General features: G+C 38.8%; 1 protein-coding gene across 3 annotated transcripts; it reads right to left on the bottom strand.

The window, feature by feature from the left end:
- Positions 1 to 912: 912 nt before the first annotated feature.
- IKZF5 (IKAROS family zinc finger 5) lies at positions 913 to 14,436 on the bottom strand. Of its 3 annotated transcripts, none has more exons than XM_082424347.1 (5): positions 14,304 to 14,436; positions 12,640 to 12,788; positions 6,142 to 6,319; positions 3,946 to 4,128; positions 913 to 3,339 (listed from the first exon to the last, which is right to left on the bottom strand). In XM_082424347.1, the coding sequence occupies exons 3-5, from the start codon at positions 6,272 to 6,274 to the stop codon at positions 2,396 to 2,398; spliced, it is 1,260 nt and encodes a 419-aa protein (XP_082280473.1). In that variant the 5' UTR covers positions 6,275 to 6,319; positions 12,640 to 12,788; positions 14,304 to 14,436; the 3' UTR covers positions 913 to 2,395. The 3 variants fall into 3 exon arrangements, with proteins under 3 accessions (XP_082280473.1, XP_082280474.1, XP_082280475.1); XM_082424348.1 differs by lacking the exon at positions 14,304 to 14,436 and adding an exon at positions 13,880 to 14,259; XM_082424349.1 differs by lacking the exon at positions 12,640 to 12,788 and having other exon boundaries at positions 14,304 to 14,420.
- Positions 14,437 to 14,471: the final 35 nt, after the last annotated feature.

Here is a 14,471-nt window from a genome sequence, read left to right as displayed (position 1 = left end):
AACATCTTTCCAATACAGAATTTAACTCACAAAAAACTTAAATAAAATCCTAAATATTTTTAAAAATACAATACTAAAAAAGTGTCTAAGGTAGATTTGCTTCAAAAACTTTAGTGCATTTAGAATTAACTACAGCTTTCAAGCATCGGTACCTTTGGAATACAACTGTGCTCTTTAAGTCCTAGGAATTTTAAAATTATACATTCTAGTTTGCAATTGTGAAAAAAAATCTGTTTGAACTAAAATGTACTTTCAAAACATCTCTCCTTAGTTGTCAGAAAAAATGTATTTGTCACTATTTGGCCCAGAATATACAGTTAATAAAGTGATTTTAACATGAGAGTTCTTCCTTTTTGTTTAATGAAAACTTTCATTTTCTATTTTGTGGTATTGCTTTTATATGAAGAATAAAATAGAAGAAAAAAATAACCACAAAAGCTTCCAAATGACAGCAACTTGTTTCTGACAATATATACATACGAGGGCCAAGTTACACATTTGGAAATGGCTGCACTAAAACTGATCTGAGCAGCGAGCGCTCCAAGCAACAGAGCAGAACAGGCTGCAGACTTTAGATTCACAAGCCTCAGATTGACAAGATTTGTTTGCAGAAACTCCTTGATGCAGCTTTTTCAACAATGCGATGGAGATTAGATTGGATATTAAACCACAGAACTCATTTTAATGGCTTCCTAGCATTTGGAAGGGAGGGCAGAAGATGCATTAACTTGGCACTTGGGGGTTTTTGTGGACTTACACCATCAACATTACCCTTTCACTTACTATTAAGTGTAGAAGTCCTTCTTAGTTAATGCTTAATAGTTAGAATACTTGCTTAAACGGCCAATTAGTAACTTTCAAGATTTGAACCAAATTAAAAATAAAAATTTTGCAAAGTACACAGAAACCAACAGTTAGTAACAATATATTTTATTGTTTGACCAAGCTGTCCTCAGAGTCCGCTAGTTATTACACAAAAACAGCCTCCTAATCAAAATTACTTACTGTGGATTTATATAGCAAGTTTTATTTTTGTAAACAAATATCATGTTTAAATGCATTTTTATATCCATTTCCACACTTTTTTTATCCTCTTCTACTAATGATGATTCAATTCACAGTTTTATATAGTTTTCTTGCTGTACATTAAAGACTGGTAAAACTGCAAATAAGCATTACAACTTGAATTCACAGAAAATATCTTAAATGGCCAATTCTGAAGAGGAGTCCAGAATTCGTTTTGGACATATGTTCTCATTTTTGTAAATATCACTTCACCATCACATTTTCCCATGTGTTTCTATACCTACCTTTTCTTGAAAATTATGGGCAATAAATGGATAGAAGGCAGGAAAAGGAAACTTCAGATTTTGGGGGGAAGGACCGCATTTCCTAGGAATAAGATGGATGACTTCCACTGTACCTCTTTGGTCATCAAAGGAATAGAAGGAATAGCAGATTCTCAGTATAGTTATCAACCTCACGTGTAACATCAGAATGAAGATTTAAATGAACAGTTCAGATTCAAAGGAAAAAAGGCATCTTCATAGATAATCCTCTGATATTTCTAGTGTTCTCATGTATTTACCTGTAGTTTTTAAAATAAATTACAAGTATAATAAAAAGAATCCAATGGAAAATTGCTGTGTGTTTAAACTACAAGTTGAATAGGCAGGTATTTTAACTATTAAACTCCATTTTCAATTTAAAGTCTTAAGTTTCATTTCTTTTCAGAACTTTTACCTCATATTTTTATAACTTTAATTTTAAAAGAATTCAATGTTTTATATTTTCCCTTATGGAAAAAAGAAAGATTTACTACACTGAAATTGCTTTACTATTATCAGTTGAAATTAAACTACTGATTCAACTAAGCTATGTTAACTAAATAGTTTTTAATTAAGGGCAATTTCAAAGGCAATTCCTCCACTAAACATTGAAATAAGTTGTAACAGATTTTGTAAGAGAAAGTAATTTACCATTTTGAAATTATGGCAGAAATAACATCTAGCTGCAGTGTAGATGTTGAAATACCAAGGGTATCTATCAGCCTTGAAGTTTTTATGGATCATAAATGTGAGAAATTTAAATGACCACTTGTAAGATTATCATTGCACTCAAACTCTCAAATGTCTAAATGAAAGGAAAAAACAGACACCAACATGTCCAACTGTTCTAATACATAAATGACCCTGACAAGGTTTTTATGGAAAAAAAAAAAAAAGAAAAAAGAAATTTTGTTTCCACTGTCAAATTTATACTCTGTATGTATAGACTTTAAATTAGCAAACACCTTAATAGGGACGACACCCCCACCCCTCCCCTGCAGAAAACAACAGTAAACTACAAAACACAAAAAGGCAAACCAAGTAAAGCATAACGTGATTGTTTTCCATCAGTGTTGGTTATGTTGCCCTCTTGCAAAATGACAGGCAAAATCATACTTGTTTTTACATTTGCATCCACATATGTTACACTGAAAAGGATTTTCATACCCATGACATCCCATATGAATAGTGTAAAGGATGTTGTCGGCAAAGTACATGTCACAGTGCTGGCAGTGGTGTAGAAGCTGAGGGTCCTGGACCGGCAGGGTCGGAGCTGGAGTGCTTGGCTGACTGTTTCCCATGCTGGGAGTACTCGTGTGAGCACTTGGTTCACTGCTCGGACCTGCCACCGGACTGTAGTTCCTCTGACTATGTGATGGCCGAGCTTCGGGGCTAGTGGGCGAGGAGCTCTGAGGAACACTGGCTGACACGGCAGAAACCACTGCTTGAGCAGAGGCCTGCTGCATCATGAAAGGCTTCTCGTCGGGGCAGGGAACCACATCAGGGGATGCGGGGTTTTGGTTTTCAGGCGGCAAACTGGACAACTGTCCTGCTAGAGTTGACAGCTGGTTTAAAGGGTTGTCAACCATGAGTTCTTGGGGGTCCCTTGGCAGGCCACCAGCTGGTGTGGTTTTTGCCATACTTTCGTAGGAGTCAGTCTGGATATTCGGGATCTCATGGGTAAAGTCATTAAGGTAGTCTGGCTTCTGGACCACCATGGAAGGTGGGCTTAAGTTGATTAGTGCTCGTCTGCTATAGCCCAGATTGCTTGTTTTCTTCTGTAAAACCCCCCACATTTTCTTGCTGCTTAAGGAAGACCTAGTACCTTTCATTGGTACCATTTTATGCTTGCGCCTTCGATGATGGGACAGGTTACTTCGATCACTGCAGCGGAAGGAACACAATTCACATTTATATGGTTTTTCTCCTGTATGGGAACGCATATGGGCTTCCAGATGACGCTCATAAGCAGATGCAAATGGACATAAGTGACATCTATGAGGTTTCTCACCTGTTTAAAAAGAAAAATGGGGGAGAAACTGCAAGAGTAGCTCATTTATGAAAAGTTTCGTATTTTGTCCATTCATTAGATTTAGAAATTGATCAAAAAATAAAATGCTTTTCAGAATAACACATTTGCAAAAAAATTATTAAAACTTATTAAGAAACCTGCATATAACAACCTTTATACTATACTGACTAGTGGAATGAATCCCTTTCACAGAAGGGGTGGCTAAGGTGACATCTGAGGGTTAGCAGTGTAGCCTGCAACCGTACAGAAACCTTTTCCCTGGTCTGCAAAGGAAACGTACTTAGTAAGGATAAAGATAAAAACATTTTATCACTTCATGCTGTCTTCAGCATTAACCTGCCCAACCTGAGAAGCAGACAGATGCTGAGATTATTTAGATTAAGAAGGAAGATGGCTAAGGAAGGGGAAGCTGTACAAGGGGCCTCACTTCCTTGTATGCTGTATGCTATTGCTCTGTAAAAATGGAGTCACTTCTCCATTTATTCAAACCTTACATCCACCATCATTTTCAAACTATCACAACTATTTATATGATAGATCAACCTGCCCGTAAAGAAATGCCCTCTCCAGCCACTTCTCCGTTACCTGTGTGGATTCTAATGTGTTCAATGAGTCGTGCGGTGCCTTTGCTGGCATAGTTGCAGTACCGACACTTGAGCTTCCCATCGAAGGTCCTTTCAAACCCGTCTACTAACATTCCTGAGTTTTCATCCAGGGAAACTTCAACAGATGGGTGATCAAGTCCATTCTGATCACCATCTGTTCCAGCTATAAACAAAGTATAGCAAAAGAAATTATGCGTCTCAGAATCAACTCAATTTAGCAATTTAGTGTTGAGTGGTAGAAAATCTTTCACAAATTGACAGTTTGCCTAGCACGAAAGTTAAATTCACAAAAATCAGTCTTTCTGAACTGAGGTTAACTTTATACAAAAGCAGTATTCTATTAGGGGGATTTCAAGTTACTAACACATAAATTATATCAGTCCTCAACATACTTTTGAGGAAGGTAACAGGGTATGGTATTCATTTGACAGGTAAGGAGACAGAGGGGGATAAACAGTGATGGCAGTTACACATGTTTAAGATTCTAGCCACTTCTACAAATACAATGGGCAGTCATGATCATCTCCCCAAATCCTAATCTATTTAATCTAAAACAATTAAATGTTGAGTTTTGCAGTTCCGCTCAGATTACACATATGTTCTAGATTCTGGGTTGCATTTAGGATCTTAAAATTCTAATTAAGCACATATAGGGAAATATTGTATCTGAAACCTCTGAATGTTATGAACTGTAAGAATTTCAGAGTTAGAGATGTTTGGCTGTTTGCTTTTAACCTAATCAAACTACTTCTTTGTATAGATGAAGAAACTGAAGGGGCAGGTGCTCATCATCTGGAAAGCCAACGGGCGGGGGACCACAACCCTGCCCTCCTGGGTCTCAGTCCAGGAACTGTCCACTGAAGCATTAAGAGGGAAATGTTTACTCCTACAGCTTCACGGGAAAAGCACTTCTGCTCCATCTGCAGGAGGCAGCAGGGCAGGTGCAGACAATTCAAGCCCTTTGCTCTACTGTTTCCTCTATCCTTCACTAGGAGAAGGGAAGTGACTTTGCTGGTTGGTGCAAGTCCAACATCTAACAGGCCCGTTGCACTGGAGGGACAGCAAGGCTCAGTGTCCCCCCTTCTCCCATTGCTTTCCCAAGCCAGTAACTCCCGAAACAGAATGTGTATGTGAAATCACTTGGGGATCGTACTAAAATACAGCTTCTGATTCAGTAGATTTGGGGTGGCACCTGACGTTTTGCACCTCTCACAAGCTCCCAGGTGATGCCTGGTCTCTGCTGTTGCTGGCCCCTGGATTACAAGGCCCTAGACCACCTAGGTCAAGGGTTAGCAAATTTTTCCTGTGAAGGTCAGATAGCAAATACTTCAGGCTTTGTGGGCCACATGGTCTCTATCCCAGCTACTCAACTCTGCTGTCGTAACTCAAAAACAGCTATAGAAAACAGGTAAACAAGCAAGCATGGCTATGTTTCAATAAGACTTTATTTATGGATGCTGAAGTTGGAATTTCATATAATTTTCACGTCATGACATTATTTTTCTTTTGTTTCCCCCCAACCCCAACCATTTAAAAATGTAGAAACCACTCTTAGCTTGCAGGTCATGTAAAAACAGCAGTCCAGATGGGGCCCACTGCCTGTAGTTTGCTACCTCCTGAGCTAAGTTCAGAAATAGACTCCAGTCTTCGTGTGGTAAGCAAACCAGACAGTCTATCTGTAGGTCAGGTAGAACAGGCTCAAGTAGATCACTGCTTTCTCTACTCTGGTTTCTCCTCCTAGGTGGGTATACATGGTTGGCCTTCTCTTCATTTTAAGAGAAGAAACAGAAACCCCTATTTTGTCTCAGGTCTAACCCAGATTTCCTAATGGCCAAACCCCTTGTGTAATGAAGCTGGACCCACTTTTGGTTCCTTGTGTCTGCTGTTAGCTAATAGAACCGGGAGAATGGGAAGGGAATTTAGAACCCCTAACCTTCCCACAAGACCATAATGCATCTCTGGGCCCTGCTGGGTAAGCCCTGCTGGAGCTTTACTTTCCCTCAGCAAAAACTTGACATGTTTAAAGAAGAGAAAAAAAATTGCCCATATCTTTCTAGGAAAAATGGAATGATTCACATTAGTGAACAGTAGTGGGCTTCATACTATGGGTAATGACACACTAACACTAATATATTTATAAAAAGTGAATTATTTAGTAGTATTAAGATGAGTCTACCTCCCTGAAGAGCCTCTGCTTCCTTGTCCCCACTAACTGATCCAGAAATCATGTTGACATGATGGGTCTGCTGAGTCAGGTATTCCTGGAAATCTTTCACGAAGTCCAAAGGCTCTGGTTTCTTTTCACCCATCTTTGTTTTTGATTTTTTTTTTTTTTAGTTTACAGTTCGTTATACCTACAGGGGGAAAAAATGAAATAATTTTACATTATTTAGGGAGATACAGTACGTATTAAAACAACAACAGTGACAGAGATTATTATGAGCCAGGCACTTCAAAGCAACAGAGAACATAATCCCCGCCTTTAAATATCTTATAATCTTCCTGGTGAACTACAGAAACACAAAATGGTGAACAATTAATATATTTAATATTTAAATAAACTGGGATTCAAACGTAGTTTTTAGAGGACAGAAAGAAATTACAAAGAGAGGAAAAAAGAGAAAATAAATTCAGAGGAAAGAAACAGGCACATCAGCAGGGATTATCAATGAATGAGACAGTAGAGAAACCAAGTGGCTCAATCGGGGCTGTTGCAGAGAATTTGTGGATGATGGACATGGAGCATGCCTGCGTGTCCAATCCAGTCGCTACTGGCCACGTGCAGCTACTGAGGGCTTCAATGTCGCTAATACAAACGACTTGAGTTTCTTATTTTATTAATTTAAAAGTGAAATAGCTGCATGTGGCTAGTGACTATCATATCAGACAGCAAAGGCTCTTAAAACATAAGGTTCCCACGAATGAGTGCTCGAGAAGTAGGTGATCTACAACAGGGGGTGGCAAACTTTCTGTAAAAGACCAGACAGTAAATATTTTAGCCTTTGCAGGTCATGCGGTCTCCGATGCAACCACTCAGCTGTCATTATAGTTAAAAGCAGCCATAGACAGTATGTAAAGGAATAAGTGTGACCGTGTTCCAATAAAGCTTTACAAAAACAGGAACAGAGCCAGGTTTGGCCTATGGGCTACAGTTTCCTGACCCCTGCCCTAGAAATCCAAATCACCACCTCTACCACCACCCATCATCCTACTCATTCTAAGAAAAAAAAAAAAAAATTTAAAGAAAAGAAAAAAAATCCCTGATGCTGACGTACAGAGAATAAGCCTCACGTCAGATTTTGTAGTCATAAACTAAACTGGTCCTCACATAGGTTTATAGCCCAAATTCGCAAATCAAATAACCAAAAAGTTTTCTAGTAAGAACAAGATGAGGAAGTCTAGCACCTAGGAGACAACAGGTCTTTTTCTTCCAATAAAAATATATTTATGTAAATGTATATGGTCTTCTTAAACATGCCATATGCTAAAAATTTCTTTCCCTAAACCCAACTATTTAATGAGTAATTTACTATCTAAAAAAGTTCTCATCTTTAACAGCCAGTAGTAGGCATTTAAAGCTAAAGATTAGTCACTTCTCTGTATATACGCTTAACTTTTTCTCAAAGCATAACATACACACAGAAAAGCACATCAATCCTAAAGGTAGAGCTCAGTGAATAATCACAAAATGAACACATCACTAAAATCAGCACCAGTGTCAAGAAACAGAAGGCTACCAGCATCCCAGGAGCCCCCCCGTGCACCCTTCCAGTACTAATCCCCACCCCCGCCCACACCGTGCACCAGCAAGGGCTCCACAACCCTGACTTCTGAAATTGCTGAGCCACCAGGTATGCATATATTCAGCTTCAGATAATGCCACATAGTTTTTCAAAGTGACTGTACCATTTACACTCCCACCAGTGGGGGACAAGAGTTCTGTTGCTACACGTCCTCACCAACACTCAGGTATTTTTTGCCTTTTTCATTTTAGCCACGCTGGTGGGTGTACACTGGTATCGCACTGGTTTTAATTTGTATGGCTTGACAATTAATTAAGCTGTGTACTTCAATTACCCACTTAGATAACCTCTATTTCATACCCAGTGAAGTATCTGTTCCCGTTCATTTTTCTATCAGGTTGTTCATCTTTTTCTAAGTAATATGTAAGAGTTCGTCAAATATTCTGGATATGGGTTCTTTATTAGATATGTATATGTTAAGTACTCCTCCCACTCTGTGGTTGCCTCCTTTTCATTTTCTTAATGGTAACCTTTGATGAACAGACGTTCTTAATATAGTCCAATGTACCCACCCACCCCCGCCCTTTACAGTTAGTTGTTGGTGTCCTTGCCTATATTTTACATGAAGATGTTCTCCTGTATTTTCTTCTAAAAATTTTATTATTTTTTTACCTTGCATATGTTTATCTGGAGTTGAGCTTTGTGTATGGTGAAGTAAGAATCAAAATATACTTTTTTCCCCAAGGAGACATCCAACTGTCCTAAAAACATGCATTTAATAGACCAGCCTTTCTCCACTAGACTCTTTTATCACCTTTCTAAATCAGGTGATTATATATGTGATTCTACTTCTGGATTCTCTATTCTGTTCCACTGGTCTATTTGTGTCTATCCTCACACTAACACCACACAGTCTTAATAATAAAAATCTTAATATCTCAGTAATTTAAGTCCACCAGTTGTTTTTCTTCTTCAAGAATATTTGGACTACTCTGGGTCCTTTTCAGCCTAAGTTTTTCAGTGGCAAGAAATGTGGGGTTGTGGAAATGAGATAAAAGCACATTTTCTAATTAACAAAAGCTTGATCAACATTTTAAGAACTAAGACTTCTATTTTAATTGACTTAACTAGAAATCTACTGGAAACAGACTACCTTGACTGTGTTGCTACTATAGATCACTGAACTGTATAACAATTAGTTCCTTATTAGGAACTAATAAGGAACATAGGACTAGTTTTGGTTTCCCTTGTTTACTAGCCCCAGACTAATATATTTTACTTTTGTATTTCTTGTCTCCTTACATTTAATTTGTTCTTTACTCTGAACACATTTAGCCAAATAAGAACCTGCAGGTGACCAAATTCTCACTTTTCTTGATGCAACATGTATGAATAGTTCCTTTCCTCCCTTCTTAGAAGATGCCTAGGGGTTTATTATTACTACTATCTCTTTTCACTGTTTTCTAGAAAGTTGAAGCTACTGAAAATCTGTCCTCTGGATCAACAGAATATTATGGTATTAGGTCAAACTTACTAGCTTAAAGACTCTGAACAGGGTCTTCTCTAGCCTTAGTTTCCTACTTCGTAAAATGAGATAATAATACCAATTTGCAGTGCTGTTTTAAGTTTTACAGATAAGTGTAAAGTATCCCGCAAGATGTGGAGTTTATGGCATGTTCTCAGACGACAGTAGCTATTTCTGCAGCCAAAAATGGTTACACCTTGGATTATGAAATTCCTCACTGTCCCAGATTCCAAGTGTCTTATGTTACCATTGTATATACCTCCTCTTTAGTTACAATGAAACAAACACGGTCCACCTTAGTTTCAATTATTCATATATCCCAATTTGCAATTTCCCAAATCAGTTTACAATTTCCCAAACTCATCTCTTCTTATTTTACTCTTTTAGGCCACCTCTTTAAATCACTTGCTTTAGTCTGGCTCTGCTTTCTCAATCTTCAGGATTACTGCTGGTTTCTGAACAAGTTTGTTTCAGTTGCTTTTTTCCCATCTTACCTTGTTGACTTGAACTGCTCCTCTGTTTCCTAATCACTGATTAGTATTTGTTTTATGACTATACTTGATTCTGCTGATTATTTGTCCTTTAAAATTTGCCCTCTGGTTAGGGGGAAAAAAAAGTGGGCCAGTCGGCTCCAATGAAAAAGATTATCAAGAATAAGATTAAAAAATAATCTATAATAAGATTGTATCTCAATAAAACTGAAAAAGAAAACCCACACCTCAAAACATACAGGGATGGGAAGCAATGTAAAAGTATACATAAAAAGGTAAGAAATATAGCAGATAAAGATGGAGAATGAGTTTCGAAAAGACAGAGAAAATAAAGAGAAATGCTTTTTAAAAAAATGATCAAGAAATTTCCAGAATTAAAGATTCCTTTCAATTCAATCTGAAAGGGTTCATAGAGTGCAAAATAGAATAAATAACAATAAATAACACTTAGACACATTATTGTGAAATTTTAAAATCTCAAGGACAAAGAGAATAATATGAAACTTTCTAGTGAGGAAGAACAGCCCACCCACATAGGAAAAACAATCAGATACTGAGTATCAATGGCAACACTGGGTGCAAGGAAACAACACAGCAATTATTTACTCCAACTTAGAATGTTTTCACTTCCTCAAGCTGCTAAAGGCTAGCTTCCAAAAATCTACATCACAATTAATGGAGAAAATTTAGATGCATTCCCTTTAGAATCAAGGCAAGCATGCTTGCATCACAACAACCATTCTACACGGTACTGCAGCAGGTAAAGACCCCACAATATAAAAAGGAAAAAAGTAATAAAAGGTGTAAGGACAGGGAGATACCTCTCCCCCCGCCCCCCCAAAAAAGAAAAGAATAAGATCTGGGAAGTTGTTTTTTAAATTGTAAAAGCTGTAACGCCCTATAGATTGTCTGTGTTCTAATTATAAAAGCTGTAATTTAGAAAGAAACCCTGGTATTTCATTGCAACTTTGCATCACCTCTTGCCAATCAGTTCACATGAAAACTGATGTTGCCATTGGAAAATATCTGAACATACTTTGATAGGCTTCAATAAGCAAGATAAATCTTACCAAATCCTGATTAGAAAGCATAACACTGCTAAGGTACATGTGATAATGCAGGAAAAAAAGGCACAGGACTGCCATTAAGCAAGAAGAAAATGATATTTTTATACATGCATCTCAAGTTTTAAGAACTCAAGTAAGCCTAATCACAGAGAACGACTGGCATATTTTGAGTCTTGGCTATTATCACATTGTCACATTTTAAGTTTCACCGTGTTCCCCGCCAAAAACTGTATGCCGATTTTCAATCAAAATGCATGATGGACTTAAAAAAACAACAACAATAAAGGATGCCAATGAAAAAAGGGAAGATAACGTTGTAAACTTGAGAGGAACTCTATTCTTAAGAATTTTAAATATACTGATATGGTTTATAGTTGTAGACATTCTGCAACGGTTTAGAATTTGTCTTTCCATCCCTGAGCATTTCTGTGCCCACGTGACCTACATCACCTCCCCGCCATGCAGCATTACAGGCCCTTGCAGAGCTCTAGCCTGCAGAACAGATGAGTAGGCATGAAAGATGCCTAAATCCAGATGGACTCTACGGTCCAAATCCCAGCTTTCTCCATCTCAAGTCAGTATTCTAAGCACAATAAATAGAAAAAGAGTAATTGTGAAACTACAGAAGACTTCTTGATATCAAAAAAAAAAGAAAAAGTTTTGTATCCAAACCATCTTCCTGTCTTTAATAAAGTAATCATCAGTCTTAGGACCAAATGTTTAATCTAAGAACTCCATAAATTAACTGGTATCTAGAGATGCATCTAAGACAGTGATAAATTTTAAAATCTTTGTGAATGTAACATAAAAATCTACATTAGGAATCAGTAAACTATAATGCTCTCATTCCCATACTTTATGATTATCATTTTTTATGATACAGCAAAATTTCTGAATCCTCCCTGTGATCCCTCTGATTAAAGTTAAGTTGGTATGGTATTCCATGGGGTATAGATACATGTCTATAAAGAAACTGGCTAGAATGCACCTAAATTATTTTTATGCCAATAGCTCTCCCAAACTATCCATTCAAACCTCACAAATAAGGTTCTTAGAAAACAACCAGAGACTACCCATGCTAGTGAAGGAAAGAAGCATTTGAGAAATAAGCTTTGATATCCCCAAAGAACACAAAAACGTCTTTATCTTTAAGCAGGTAACTTAAACTATTCTTGACCTTCCTTGGGTTCTGATATTCAAGTCCTCTGATCTTCAGTCTCATAAAAGGGAAGTTGTCCATCAATACACACACAACCAACCCCTCTTAACCAGGAGCAAACAATGTAAAACAGAGGCATCATGATGCAAATTAGAAGACAACCACAACTATGAAATAGAGGTGATGTAAGAACCCGAAAGGGCTCTTTAACCTACCCTCCTCCCAAACTCTAGATTTTGAGAACAACATGATTAGGCAATAGTAGGATCTATTTTATTCATCTACCATTTCTGGTAGGGTTATTAAACATAAGGTAACTAACAACTTCCTTCCTTATACAGTAACTTAATTTGGGGTTTAGGCAGGCCTATACACATTAAGTGACTGCAGTTCTATTGAATGTGTTTACTTTTATAGCTTAATAATTATGGTCACTGAAAGATTTACTCTGCCACAGAATACACATCAATGAAGTCTAACAAATGAGGTTTCGTTTGTACAGAAAATAACATAGACTTCAAAAAGAATTAGAACACATTTCCTCTGATTACATAACCATCAAAAAAACAATTCTCTGAAGGCAAAAAGGGACATTATGAGGTGCTGAGAAATCAGAAAACATAATATAAAAGTAAAAACAAATAAATAGAAGCTGGGAAAAATAAAAAAGAGGAGTTACACCATCTAACCTTTTCACCCCAAATCAGTTCCTCCTTTTTCTTGCCACTCCAACATGGATGAAATGTAGAGTAATCGAAATTTACTCTGGAGATACACCAAAGGACTCCAAAAGGCCATGGAGGGAATTTCAACTAAAATTGAAAAGCCATACAGAGGTCTGCAAAGAAAAATACACCATAAATCAAAACCTTTGTGACAAAAAATTAGGATCTACGGGTTTAATAAGCTAACAAAATAACTTGTGCCAATTTTACCACTACCAGAAAAGAAAACTAAGCTAACAGATAAACAACAAAGCAGCAGGTTCACTTCAGCAAAAGCTCCAAATAATCACCAAAGAGTAACTTGCATCAGTACGACTATCTTTTTTTTCCACTGGTGGATTTCATTTTTTGGCAAAAAATGTCACTGTCTTTCCAAATTAAGTTATTAACTTCATTTGTTCGTAGTACACTTCTAAAAGGCTCAGTGGCTCAGGCTTAGTACTGCTGAACAGCTACAATTGCATAAAAACAAGGTACTAGCCTAGCCCCACAGGGAAACATTTGTGAGAAAAGGTTTAAAAAAGAAAACCCACCAGGCACGCCCAATAACAGCACATCTGATTCCCATCTTTATTATCCTCTCTATCGCAACTCAAAACACTTAGGGTTTTCTTGGGAAACACTTGGGACCCCTGGGGGCAAAAAACACAAAACGTCTCAGTTCGCTGTAACGAACTCCCAAACTTGTATTAACCTGTAGCTGTGTTGAATGCACAACATAAAGTCAAAATTAAACGAGATTTGTAAAATTGTTAGTCCAGACGTTTAAAAAGTTGTTCTAATGAAGTTGTGTTTCTTCCAAACGTAAGTTCTGTAGAGCTCACAATTTAAAACGGCTTTACTTCTTCTTCCACTTGTCACTCCTCTTCGGGCCTAAACAGCACACTAAGGGGACACTAAATGGGCCACGTGGTTAGTGGCAGCTAGAACCGGTTTAACTTCTATTTAGATTCAATTTACCGAGCACTTACTAGATGCATGGCTTGACTACTCGCACGCCGGACAGTTTATTAAAAGACTTAAATCCTGCACAAACCTGAACAGTTCTTCGCTGCAAAATCCTCCCCAAACCTCACATCTCCCCAAAATTAGAGTGCACAAGCAATAGAAACGGATCTAGGAAGGACCGTCAGATAAAAGAAGGAGGCTTTAAAAAGTCGTCCCAACGAGCAGCCCGGAACTGGCGTCGGGGCGGCATCCTCACCAGGATTCGGAACACCTAGGAGACCCGCACCTCGGCTGATCCCCTGGCCCCGGGACCCGGTGAAGACGCAAATTTCGGGGCAGCCCCCCGCCACGACCACCTGTCAGAGCGAGAGGCAGCTCCCTACCCAGGAGCCGCCAAGCCCCTGCCAGACGGCGACGCCACCGCAGGGACCGTTCGTTTCCTCGGGGCTCCCGCGGCCAGACACCGCAACCTCCGCGCTCGGGCCAGGAAGGTCCTGGAGCGTGACCCCCGCAGACCAACCGACCACGCCCGCCCCTTCGCTGAGGCTGAGTTCAGGGCGGAGTCAGCCCGTCGCGAACACCCTGCTCTCTCCTCGCGCCACTCCTTCTTAACCGCTCTCCTCCTTAACCGCTCTCCTCAGCCGTGTCACCGTCGTCCGAGCCGGTAACCAGCTACTTACCTCCTGACAGCCGCACCGAGTAACCCCTACCGCCTTGTTCAACGCTGCTGCTGTCGCCGTCGCCTCCGCCGTCTTCGTCACCGCCGCCATGTTTGTTGTGTCTCCTGTTCCCTTCCCGCCCCACGGCCTTTCCTAACTCTCGCGTGAGCAGGGCGAAAGCGGAGAGGA

The sequence above is a fragment of the Balaenoptera physalus genome (genome assembly GCF_965194825.1).
Source record: "Balaenoptera physalus genome assembly, chromosome: 14".
Lineage (NCBI taxonomy): Eukaryota > Metazoa > Chordata > Mammalia > Artiodactyla > Balaenopteridae > Balaenoptera > Balaenoptera physalus.
This window is presented reverse-complemented; position numbering and strand designations above follow the sequence as displayed.